At 40.5% G+C, this 13,300-nt stretch overlaps 1 protein-coding gene across 1 annotated transcript in view; it reads left to right on the forward strand.

Annotated features, from left to right (window-relative positions):
* Window positions 1–13,300, forward strand: part of SLC35F1 (solute carrier family 35 member F1) — a 251,330-nt gene that overhangs the window by 203,902 nt on the left and 34,128 nt on the right. Inside the window, exon 4 of the mRNA XM_055811114.1 lies at window positions 9,038–9,197. Within this exon, the coding sequence (XP_055667089.1) occupies window positions 9,038–9,197 (160 nt within the window). The remainder of the gene's footprint in view (window positions 1–9,037; window positions 9,198–13,300) is intronic.

Below are 13,300 nucleotides of genomic sequence, written 5' to 3' on the forward strand. Positions count from 1 at the left end.
ATAATTGTCTACATATCTAAAATGTCATAGGCATCTAACAGCCCCTGGTTGGTGTGTACTAATGCAGCTCAGAACACAGCCTTGGGACATGAAAATGTGTGTTTGAACCTCTCATGTTTCTCCTCCTTTGGTATTTTTAAGTTCTGGTTCTTTGCATGCCTAGAGTGCTTCTATATTGATGGAGACAGATACCTAAATACCTGCCAACATTGCAAAATTCAAAAGCTAAGTATTCCTACATCAAAGTACCCCAAGGAGCTCAATTTGTTAAATATGATCTTAGCATACCTCAGGTGCTTACAGAAAGCCTGGAGTGCTTTCCAAATCACAAGGGTAGAGCCACCTTTTACATAAAGTCATAGCTGTTAAAACAGTAGCCCGCAGAAAGGGTTTGAGTTACCTCTATCTTAGCTGTGGGGGTTGAAACTCAATTTGTCCACAGCCATAAAAATGCTCAGGCTAGTATGTATAGACTGTGCTCTAGAGGGTACATTTAAAAATTGAGTATACATCAGGTAAAAGGCACAGTAGTTTATCAATGGATCGATTTGATATCCAAAACCACATATTACAAGAAATGCCAGAAGTGCCAGAGATCAGTCACTCTTAATGCTCTCAGACACTTGTGTCCTGATTCGTGATGGCCAAAAACTTGCAAAATGTTCTTTAGTTTCTCTTTGATGCATTGATCTAACTTGCACTAGATTTTGCAGCCTTCTTGCATGCCAGCTGTAGCAGGTGGAGAAAGTGCATTAAGCCCTCTCGTGTACACTAGCACCCGATCCCATGGGATTTTTTTAAAAACTATACACTTACTTTCAGTACTGCCTGTGGCAATCCTTTCCATATTTGTCCTAATGGTTTTTAAAACAATCGTGGTGTAGGCCTGTGGGAAGTTTAGTAACTCTTCAAGAAGGGTGTTTTAACTGCTGTTACAGATACCTCTTACACAGCAGATAACATTAGCTCCCTCAGAGGGAATTAGAAGATTCTGAAGTTCTTGCAGTTATTTATACCTAGATATCTAATTTATTTAAAACTACATTTTGACTTGTCAGTGTTAGGTTTACGGTTGGACTCAATGATCTTAAAGGTCTTTTCCAACCTACATGATTCTGTGAATTTATGATTCTATGATTTCAGCTTCCCTGTATTGCATTTACAGTGCTCCATACACATACGTGCCACCAAGCCCATAAAGTCTTCCACTAAGGCTGCTATATTAACATCTGTAATCTTTGCTGCCATGTGTTTCTCATTATACCAAGCTGTATTATGAGGCAGACTGCCCTCTCCCTTCTCCCCCATTGTCCCCACATTATCTCTCCTTTCTGCAATACACTGTTCTATCCACCTGCATATACGTTGTTGTGTTGCACTCTCTAGTTGTAATGTTATCCTTTTTCTGTGTTATGACATCACATAGAAATCTGGACTATTTCTGCAACACCTTGCATAGTGATACTGTAGAATATGCATACAATGTCAGAAGAAGTAAGGTACTGTCAAAGAGAGCTATGTTTCCAAGTAGTGATTTATCTGGTAATTTATTCCTTGAGCAATCAAGCCTTTGATTGGCATGATGAAAACCAAGGTAGTAAAAGCTGGGATTTATAGACACCAGGAGACAGACAATAAAACTACGATGCTGATGTTCTCAGCTACTCTTAGATGACTGTGAGGCTCAGCAGTACATCATACTTCCAATTACCTCTGGCAGTTTTCATACCTCAACCACTGCCACCAGAAAAGGAAAGGAGTCAGCAGTAAGTGCTTATTATATGAGTACTGGATGGCAATAGACTTTGCTTTGTTCTTGGTCCCTATGGACTCAATGTACGTTGAGGCAGAAGGTCGAGATAATTTTGAAGAAAATTTGGGAGGTGAGGAGCAGGGGATGTGCAATATTGAAGTTGTTGATCCACCTTGTTCAGTGCCTGCTAATGTGAAATATGTCAAAAACAGGGAGAAATTCCACTCCTTCCCTTCGTCCCCCCCCTCCTATGCATGTAAGATGGCCATACTTTCCTGTTTTGCTTCAGGGCAGTGAGGAAATAGTGCAATGTTAATAAGGTTTGCAAATCAGCATCGTGCAGAAGTGCTGCATACCATACATTTCTACTGTGAGAGTCTGTGGGATGTATCTTGCATCTGGTTTATTATCACACTTTGAGTTGCTGTTATGTCTTTTCACTGTTACATACCTGTGGTTCTCAAACCAGCCCCTACAGCACCCTCAGTCTCTGTACACATTTTTCAAGTCAATTGAGCTCTTCATATCCAGAGCTCCTGCCTCTAATGGCAAAATTCACCCTGAGCCAAACTTTTTACTAACATAAATATGCAAAATCTCATTAAAGTCAGTGGAGCTGTGCCCATTACAATGGCAGAGATTTTGGCATCCTGTGCCCATTTTGCATATTCTTGCAGGTGAAATGCAAAAGCAGAGGTTTTTCTGCAGGAGACATCCATGATTTTTCCTAGGCCAGGATCTAATCCCCTGCATAGCTTATAGGCTGGTGATATGGAGAAGTTTCTAATACGTAACCTTGAGAAAATGGTCTTCAAAGCCCATATCCAGTCATCTTATTTAGAGAGAAGCAAACCAGAAAATAGTTTTTTTCTACAGACAGGCATGACTGCTGGTAGAGCTGTCTGCTGTCTTAGAATGATCTTTATCTGACAGTGGTGTGTAAAATCAGAGGAGAAAGGCAATTAAAGGAAAGGCCATTACAGTGGTGAGTTTCTTGGTAACTCTTCCTGGTATTTGGGGAGATCTTGCGCAAGCACAGCTAGAGTGCGTGTAACGAGAGGAGAGGATGAAGAGGTGTGTCCTAAGGTGTTTTTTTTTAAAAGTCAAGATGTGGTTACTCATGTTGGTAATAAAGCATGTCCATGTGTAGAGAGTTGAGAACAGAAGTACGGGTTGGATGTGACCACCACCTTTCATTTAACGTAACTTCAAGAAGTCACTGAATTCCTTCTGTGTACACAGAAAGCTGGAGCTGTGATAATCCTCATCTTGAGTGTTGGTGCATGGAAGTCAGAGGTAGGTGAAGGTCTTTCACTAATGAAAGTTTTGAGTGAGTTTCTGTGTCTGCAGGAAAAAAGAGAAAATCCTGAGAACAGAGTAAAGGAACTGATGGGAACAGTTAGAGAAGCATTGGTCACGTGGCCCCAAGGAAAAAATTAGAGATCTTGTGGGCAAAATAATGATTTAAAGAGGCTTCAGACTAGGAGCAGTCTTCTGGCTTTCGTTTCTTCCATGCCATGGTAATTAAACATTTTTACAGGTTTTTTTTAAAACAAATGACATCACTAACCAATTCTTTCACCAATCTCCCTATCCAGAGTACCCTACATTTTGGCTGGATGAAAAAATGAATAGTTTTGAAATTATTTCCATGCATGTATAAAAACCGTACAAGAAAGTGATTAAGTTGTGCTGAGAAAGCAAATAGAAATACAAACAGTAAAAACAATGCTCCCTTTTTTATTTGAATTGCTTGAAATATCTCTGTCAGAAATGCTGCCAGCATCCACGCCTTCTCTGCACAGAAGGTTTCGCTTGCAGGGTAGCGCAATGGCCACGCAGTTCCCCTGGCGGCTGGCAGCCAGCTCTGTGGTGTTGTGAAGGTAGCGTGAAAACTGGAACAGAAAGAGCCATCAAATGGGCAGCAAACCCTGTCTTCCTTTGGAAGACAAAGCAAATGTCATGAGGTGTGTCTCTTACTGGATGTAGCACTCGCTGTTGTGTTAAACCTACCAGCTTGCATGCTGAAATTCAGTACCTGACCACACAACGCTGGACAGATACAATGCTGATTTTACTGATCCCTCTGCTCTGGAGAGTAAGCTGAGTAGAGGGTGCAGCTGATTCTCTGCATGATTTGCTGGAGGGCAGTGCTAATGAGAAGCCCCTAATGTGGAAAAAAAGGGCTTATAACGGCGGGGTGGGGGTGGGTGGAAATCCAATGAATGTTTAAAAAGGGAGATTCAGCTCAGCTTCTCCATAGGGAGTTTGCTGACCAGCTTGCTTCTTTTTGATACCGCTGCAGATCAGCAGTTCATCTTCTGTATTACAGACCTTCCAAAGCTTGCTAGCTCTCCCTTCCAGTGACTAACAGTACATTCTTGCTATAGATGTGCAAACACATGCCGAGTTTATGAGATCAGAGACTGGATACTTACTGTTACCAAGAGAGTATTTATCTATGATTTACAAGTATAATAAAGTAACATAATCTAACAAACAATTGGAGGAAATACATTTCAACATTGTGTGTCGTCAACAGATTTAGATGCAGTGTGATATCTTTTAGAGTCAAAAAATAATCTTCAATCTCTACAACTCAGCTTTTTTATAATAGAAAGGAGCTTCTGTAGGACAGTATATCAATAGATTATATATTTTTGTATCCTGCTTTCTAAAGCAGCCCAATTCAGAGCTGTGACTGAGGAAAACCACAGGCAAACACAGCATCATCAAAGAACGTGGTCTGTACCTCACACTCCTATCAGATTTATTATCTTCCCATGGCAAAATAAGAAATATGTTTTCTTTTAGTTTAGTGAGTTCTGATAACTTCTGTGATTAACAGGAACATTGATTAAAATCAGGTCGCTCATTAATTTAACATAATGACAGGGTATAGGCAGTGCCTTTTGAATAAGCAATTAAAAGGAAGAAAAATATCAAAAATGAACCTTAGGGAAATACTGGTGAACAGCTGACCTTTATGTACTATAAATGAAATTCAAGCTAAGCATAATTTATCTTTGTTATTTTAATAGTCAGAAAAATTACAATTAGGTATAATGGTTTTTTCTTAATAGCTGGCATAACTAATAACAAACAAAAGAAAGAAAAGTAAGGGGGGAAAATAAACAAGAAAACCATGTTGCAGATCAGGCAATCCACAATAACACATCTTTTGTCTGTAGAATATATATACATTTTTTCTTCTACTAGACAGGTTTATCTGAGGAAGAAAGAAAGGCGGAGCAAATTTAGTCCTAGGGAAATGAAAAGTAAAGCGATACCTGAAAAACAGTTAAGCAGTATGCACTAGGTTATCTTATGCTTGTATTGCGTTAACCTAATTTATTTTTACCTACCCCATTGTTTAATTATAGATATAAACTAAGCACAAATCAAGAACTATATAATGTCAGTGAACATTGCCTACGTTTAACGTTTATATCTGTTGATGCTGCAGTATTCCGAATAGCAATTTGTGGATTAGACCTTGGACTGTCAGCCCCAGAGGGGCATTTTCCAGCTGCTGCCAGCATTGTTTGTTTGTGACAGGTTCTGTTTATGCATCCCTTCATGTTAGTGCTTAAAAACCACATCGTCACATATTTGAAAGCATAGGTATGTTTAAATATTTATGGAATTAGAAGAATTTTTAAAATCTTCTTCTAAAAGACTTAGTGGGAATTTGCGTGTTGAAGTACACATGCTGCAGATACAAACAATTTTTTAAACTGGCTATTAAAATCACACTAGCACCGTAATATATCTCATATTCACAAGAAAATGTTCTTTTTGTGTGCTTAGCCTGGAATAAGTGAAGCAGCCCTCATCAGAGCTCCCGTCCACAATGAACGTGCAGTGTCCTGTCCTGTGTATAAAGGTGGCCAACAGGTTCCAGATGTTAGGGGTTAAAAATATCCATCGAGTCACTCTGTGTCTCTTGAGCAGTAGTTAGCGGCTGAAGGGTGACATCTTCGTATTCTTAAATCTGTTCTTAGACTCTGTGTGAGTGACTAGAGCTCCTGATTTTGTGAAGTGGAATAGTTGGTCTAGTACTGGTTGAGGTTCAATTTGTCACCTTTGCACGGAAAAGAACTGGAAAGATGCTTGCAGACGCTTGCTGTTGCATTAAATAAGTGGTTTCTTAAAACACCTCTATGCTTAACGGTTGCATAAGGCTTTCTACTCTGTTTTGGGCACAGTCCTCTATGGTGGTATGTGTATGTGTGGGAAGAGGGTGCTCAAATCTTAGGTGCTTGCCTGAGGAGGGCAATGGCAGACTGCAGTACCTCTGGCTAGTCCTATTTTACTCATGTCCAGATCTAAATAAAGTGTAAGGGTGCCTCTTCCCTTCTCCAGTGCAAAGTTAATTGAGTTGGTATAACCTACCGGACACTGGTGACCCCAGGGGGACAGTGTGGAAGGAAAGCGATGTGCACTGAGCCAGGTAACGGTGGCTGTTACTGGTGACACAGTTTGGTTGCTTTCTCCAAGGTGACATAGGTGCCTGCCCATGTAAGCTTCTCCTCCACCTTGTTTTGATGCTAACTACCAGTGAAGTTAGACTCACAAAATAGCCCAGCTTGGAAAGGACCTCCAAAAATCATCTGGCCAACCTTTTGTGGAAAAGGGAGTCTAGATTAGATTATTTATCACCCTGTCCAATCACATCTTGATAAACCTCCAGTGGTTAGGATAGGATAAACCTACCATGTCCCTGGGGAAGTTGTTCCAGTGATTGATAGTTCCCAGTGTAAAAAATTTCTTTCTTATGTTGAGGAGAAACCTCTCCCAGTGCAACTTGTACCCATTGCCTCTTGTGTTCTCCCTGTGGCTTCTGGTGAAGAGCCTCCATCTTTACAGCCACACTTTAATGTGAAGAGGTCAGAAAACTGTGAGTTAAGTTTGTATGTTCAGTGCTGCACTGGGAGGGAATGGGATAGAGCAGTGTAAGAAGTAAACTACCTTCCTGCTGTTTGGTACCACCTTTCTCTGTCTTCAGCAGAGATGATGGGCACACTGTGTATCAGCGCAGCTAATGAAGAAAACATGGCCTGTGTGTGCAGGCATGATGACATGAGGATTGAGAAGGGAGGTGTTGTGCTGTGTCTACATCCCATAGGTGATACTGAAGAGTGAGCTTCTCACAGATGTCTCACCTGTTGCTGGTAGTGCTAGGGCTGCATTGGTGAAGTGCAGAAATCCACAGTGCATGAAAAATGTGCAGTGGATGTTATCTATGCAGCAGTGACCATTTGAGCTGGCTAGGTGGACCCCATCCCTCCTTCCAGTGACAGGAGAAGGCCATGTGCCACCTTGCCCACACCATGTGCCAGCATTTAATGCATACACCTGGTAGTCCTGCCACCACCCCTCCCTGCCCCAGGAGCTGGCTGCTCCCAGCAGTGCGACTCCTGAAATTGTTCTTGTGTGGGTGGTGTCTTGTATATGCATGTTTTTGCAGAGAATTGTTACTGAGTGTTAGCTGTGTTATACATGTGTATATATATCCACACACATATATACATGTCAGAGGCAGAGCAGATGCCCTATGCAGACGAAGGAGCTTGTTGCAGTTCTTTCAGACCTTGTCCCTTTTTGTGGTTGGTCTGTGAAGGATGGCATTTTGACGACTGCTGAAGGAAGTTTTCACTGTAAAGAGGCCAGACCATGCCTTTTAGATTATTAGGTCTCATATTAAATGCAGAACCTGCTTTTAGCATGGACCTTTCCCATTTGTAATTTCCCTCATCTGTTCTGCAGTTCTTTGGGACTGCTCAAGCCTCCCGAGAGCAGCATGGTCCCGCTGCTGAACCAGTTCTCTTCTGGAGGCTTTTGTTACTCACTGTCTGGAGAATCTTTGAAATGGATGGGTTTCTATGCACACTCCTGTTTTTAAACAAAGTTTCAGGGCAATTATCCTTAGTCCAAAAATTGGGATTTATATTTTTGCTGATCCCCCAAATTTAATATTTATTACATAGGTATCTCACATGTAAATAACAATTTTCTAAGCATTGAAATTCTTGAAATCATCCAAAAATCTTTTTCTCTTCACATAGTGCATGGACACACAAAGAAGTTAAAAGGGATGTGATCATTATTTTATAATACTTGGTGTGCTTAGTGGTAAATCACACAGAAAGAACAAGTACTGAGTAACAGGCCCAAAGGGAAGAAACCCCAAATTGCATCATCTAAAATCAAGGTAACATCTGGAGTAGTTTTTCAGAACTGTGGACACAGTCTCCTCTTTTGGTTGCTCCAGAATATTTTCATTAGGAAGAAGATGCAGTCATACAGCTCTGGTTCATGCTGTATCAATTGGCGTTGAGCAGTAGCGTATGCTGCACAATTTGTTAAATCCCATTGTTAGTCCATAGAATCATGACTCTTATTTATCTGTATCCTTTTTGGAGGTGGGATTAAAGTCAAGTTTCTTTGGGTGTTTCTTACCCACGATTTTTGTTTCTTGGTGACATACTGGTATTTTCTAAAATATATTTTAATTTGAAAATCTCAGGGTCCTCTCACAAACATGTGGTGTGTTTCTTTTTTTTATTGCGGCTTCTGTGGATTTACTCCTGGGTGTCTCTGAAAAAAACAATTAAAGATTGTGCTTCGTAACACTTCTTTGAGAAAGCTTTTACTCAGATTCTGTTGGCAAGAAGCCTGAGTTTCTTGCATTGCAGGCAACATGGGGTTTTGTGGGGTTTTCTCCTTCAGAGGCATATGGGACTGTATTTTCAAGGAGTTAACAGTCCCCACAAGGAACAGATTTTTCGTAAGTATTCTGCATGCAGAAACCCCTTGATTTATATGGCCAGTTTTAATAAATCTGGTCAACTTGTGTATTATGAATATTTCTGCTAATTGAACCAGAAATGACCGAATTAAAGCATATGTCTAGACTGCAGGAGAACTGCCCTCAGTCTCTGTCTGTTAATCACGGGAGGTGAGGACCAGATGGAGTGGTGTGGCTCTCTTTTGGCCCTGGTTTCCTTCCCATCGATTTGAAATATGCATCTGAATCCAAGAGCAAGGCAGTGCTGTTGGGTGTTAGAGCAGAGCGACACCTCTCCAGAATTTGTGGAATAGACTTGAACAGCATAGACTTATCCCCTGTCTGATGGATGACATAACCACTGGAAATACACTTTCTATCCGGTAGAAAGTGCCATAACTAACTAAATAACCCTGTTCCTCCCCTCTGTTGGAACCTATCCCCATATTTTAAGGCAAGGTTGATTTGTTGATTTTTCCTCTCTTTCTTGACAGCTCCTAGACTGTTTTGTCATCCCAGTGGTGATACTGCTCTCCTGGTTCTTCTTACTGGTACGATACAAGGCAGTGCATTTCATTGGGATTGTGGTCTGCATTCTGGGCATGGGCTGCATGGCAGGAGCAGATGTCCTTGTTGGGAGACAGCAAGGAGCAGGTGAGTAAGGATGGATGGGCTGTATTCCCAAGTTTTGTTCAGAGAAACCATTGACAAGAACATGTCAGACTGGGACCAAATTAAAGGGGAAATTGGCAAGAAACCCTGTGTCTCCATGGATCCAAAGCACTGCACCATTCAAAATTGCTTCTTTGTCAGAAGGAACAGAGAACAAAAATGAATCAACACTTAAAAGTCAGCATTGCTGCAAATGGACTTCATGGGCCCTGTGTCTGCAACACGTCACCCTCTGTGCACACTGCGGGAACAAGCTAAAGACTTGTAGTATCATTGTTTGGGCTTACTTGTTTGACTGCAAACCTCAGTTGCTTCCTTTCCAAATGGGCTACATCTTCGAGTAATAAGCACCTCTCATGTCCCCTGTGTACTATTACTTCTCAACTTTACTCCTTTTTCATACTGAGGTGGGGTTGCTGTGTAGGTGTAGAAGATGCCAAACCTACATACTAACTGCACCAGTTGGGTTTTGCACACAGTCTCAGAGTAAAGGTTTGGGATTTGCCTGTGTCACTGCTGGAGAGAACCTTCTTGTGTGTACAATGTTCTGTTTTACGTGCCGCATCATATGAATAATGTGTGTGTAGCTAAGCTACTAATGCAGACTAGACAGAGTTAGATTTCATCGATCAACTTCCTCTGTCACATTGATTTCTCTTGTGCCAACCCAAATGATGTGGGAAGGCTGGAAATTCTTTTCAAAGATTGTCAATTAGGCACAGTTTTCATTCTTAATTAAAAGCGCTGAATTGTGAGCTGAGCATAATACACTGGGATTTAAAATACTTGACTCAGCTTTCTGAATACAAATGCAAGTGCTCTGAGGACTACATTTGCCAGGATGCTACTACATAAAACAAGGGATTTTGTGACAGTTCTTGCCATATCTCCCTGCCCTCTTTTATCCCTGTTCTTTATCCTAAAAGGAGACTTTTAGTTCATTGGTCTCCTCCAGAAATAGTCCTGCCTCAGCTAAAAAGGAAAGAATAGACTCTGTACTATGAAATCAGCCAGCCAAAGCTGCATTGAGAATGACTGATTTCAGAGGGATTGGGATTTCAACACTGGGTTCTGGAGGAAACATCCTGCGTCCCAGTAATCTAGAGAGTAACATGCTGGGGTGGGTGAGTTGTGGATCAGCAGGAGTGTGTAGGGCAATAGACCTCAGTGGACAAGGAACAGATTGAAGAACAGGGACACTTTGCCATCCAACTGCAAGAATTAGGTATTATCTGCCATATTCACTACTAAAGCACAAGTATAGCTGTTAGGTGAATTTGTCCAGAAAAATCTGTTAACATTGCATTATTGCCTTTTAATTTGGAACTACACGTGAAAAACTCTGTCCATGCTTACTGCTACACAGCTAGGCTGCAGCTTTTTTCTTTAAGTGGCAAAATTATGTTATTAATTTTATTGTCTTTAACAGAGTAAAATAGATCAGATGGTTTAATTTATCTGAAGAAGTAAACCAATACATTACAAATCTACAAATAAAAGAAGTATCGGTAGCAAAAGAAAAAAAAGTCTTGAAACTCTTCATTAAATGGTTCCACAGCATCTGTAGGATATTTCCTAGGTCTGGGCAAACAAAAGAAAAGAATACACCAAAAGCATGATGCTGTATTAGTCCTCAGTAAACTCTGTTTATCCTATACTTTAGGGGACAAGATCTGTTGACACCTGTTGACTGTATTATTTACTACACTGAAGTGCCATAAGGCTCTGCTAGGCACTTACTGCATACAGCAATCTAGCCTGCCAGCTCTTACAGTAAGGGAAAATGAACTAAAATGTATCACTGAGAGATTAACAGGTATTTTCCATACTATCTGCAGGAATTAAGTATAATGTGTAGGCATGCTCCCAGCTTTCAGTAAATAAATATACGGTAGTTTTCCTCTTTTTTTTGTATCCCGGCTGATGTTTTACACATTACTCAATGGGAGAAGCAATTACTATCAAGTACTTTGTACGCTAGCACCTTACATGCCAAGTATAACTTAAAATAACACTTTCCTGAAGTAATACCCCTAAGGTGCCTTGGTACTTGTGCTCCTGTAATACACAGGGGTCTAAGACACAGAGGTCTAAGTGTTTCATCCAGATTTTTCAAAGCATTTCACAGCTTTAGCTTACCACAGTCTCTGAAAACCAGTCACTTCAGTCCTGGTAATAAGTATATGAGAGTATGTTTAGTCTAAGATGGGACACATTGAGACTGATTTTTAGATATTATGATCATCATTAATTACAACCAAAAGCAAAGAGAACCATCTCTTAATGCTGGGAGGTAAGGTAAAAATGTGGCAAAGTGGCCTAGCGAGAGTGTGAAAAACAGTTGTGTCAGACCATAGTTCATATTCAAATTATTTTTATTACACTATAGTGCTATAACTGGTCCCCAGAACATTAAGTTCTCCCTGGACTGTATGACTTCTGCTTCCAGAGAACATTAAATATGCCAATGATTAATGCAGAGCGTGTTGTGCCAGGCTGTGCCTTGTGTTTCTTTACAGGAATGACCTACCCCATTAAATTGGTCAAGTACAACTGTATTAACCTACAAGTCTTTACAATGCCTCTAGTCAGTTGATACATATTTCCTTAGCAATGAAACCAGTAGATGCGTGTGGATTTTACATGCATGAAAATATGTATATTGGGATATGTCAGTCTTGGGAGAAAGTTCCAAAGTCAGCCTCTTGAGGAAGCAAAGAAAAGGCATTTGACAACCAGGATGCTAGGAATTATTAGGAAAGAAACCAAAAGCATAGTATAATATATTTTAATGCCAGTATATGTTTTGAGGCATAAACTTCTTGAGTACCATTACTTTAGTCACTGCATCTCAAAAAGAAATGACCAGAAAATAAGCCTATAGAAACAATGGAGAAAGGTGAGAAAGCTGTTCACAGGCAGAAAATGGTTTCAGGATGAGGAGACTGTAGACAGAATGGGACTTTTCATCTCTTGGAAAAGGCAAGAAAGGTAATATGGTAAACGTACATGAAGTCTTGGGTGGTATGGAGAAGGTCAATAGAGAGTGATCCTTAAATATTTCTCACAATCAGAAAATTATGGGATGCCCAATATAATTTTGAGGTACCAGGATTAAAAGCTAAAAACATGAAGTACTTTTTAATAGTTGGCCAAAATTATATGAACTTTACTCAAATTGATGAAGACTCCCTCAAGATCTATTAAGTTTGATGGTCTAATGCAACTTTCATCTCAGAAAATCCCTAATCTACTGAGAACTGGCTGATAAAAATCCCTCTGTGCTTTCCTATTTCTTTATGCTTTCCTCAGCCACCCTGTGCTGCCCAGTGCCAGAGGAGGGTCCTAGGCTGCGTGGATCCATGCTCTGACCAGCTCTTGGCGTCCTTTTCTGGGAAGGCCCCAAGGGTTGAAGCTCTCGCTCTCTGAGCTTCAGTGCACTTTGGGGAGAGCCATCACAGTGTGGTGCCTGGGGCCATCCCATCTGTATGCAAACGTTCAGCGTCTGAGACGTCCTTGTTTCACAGCTGCAAAAGGATGATATTTTTGTCTCAGCAGTTCAACACAGTCAAGCTCTAAGGTCAAAAGCCTTTCAGCAGTACTTCCCCGAAGTGTCAGTGAGTAGCTGTAATAAATACCAAATGAGTGAGCTCAGTGAGGAATGATTGGAGCAACTGTGGAACATCAAATGCATCAGGAGTATGAAGAGGTTTTGTTAAGTGCCGGTGCTTATTTTAAATTAAGGGCATCTTAATCTTACATGTTGAAAAGATCATTTTGAACCAGTGAGAATGTTTGGCTTCCATTTTTAGTTACTGCAGTGTATTTTACAAATCAATAACAAAAAACTTAAAAAGGCAGGAACTTAAAAAATAAATCGAGGTATTTTAAAAGAAAACAAAGTGGGTTTTTTTCAAAAAAAATCCAGTCTAGTACTTCAGCATTTCTGCTGAATCTTTTCAAAGGGAATTCCATTATATATAGCCTTTTGGAATGTGATTCTACAGCAGTGTCTGACAGCTTTGTGAAGCTCTTGCAGAAATCATTTAACAAGCCATAATGTGCAAAGGGAATCACATCAGTTT

Source organism: Falco peregrinus, chromosome 7 (genome assembly GCF_023634155.1).
Source record: "Falco peregrinus isolate bFalPer1 chromosome 7, bFalPer1.pri, whole genome shotgun sequence".
In the NCBI taxonomy this organism is placed as follows: domain Eukaryota; kingdom Metazoa; phylum Chordata; class Aves; order Falconiformes; family Falconidae; genus Falco; species Falco peregrinus.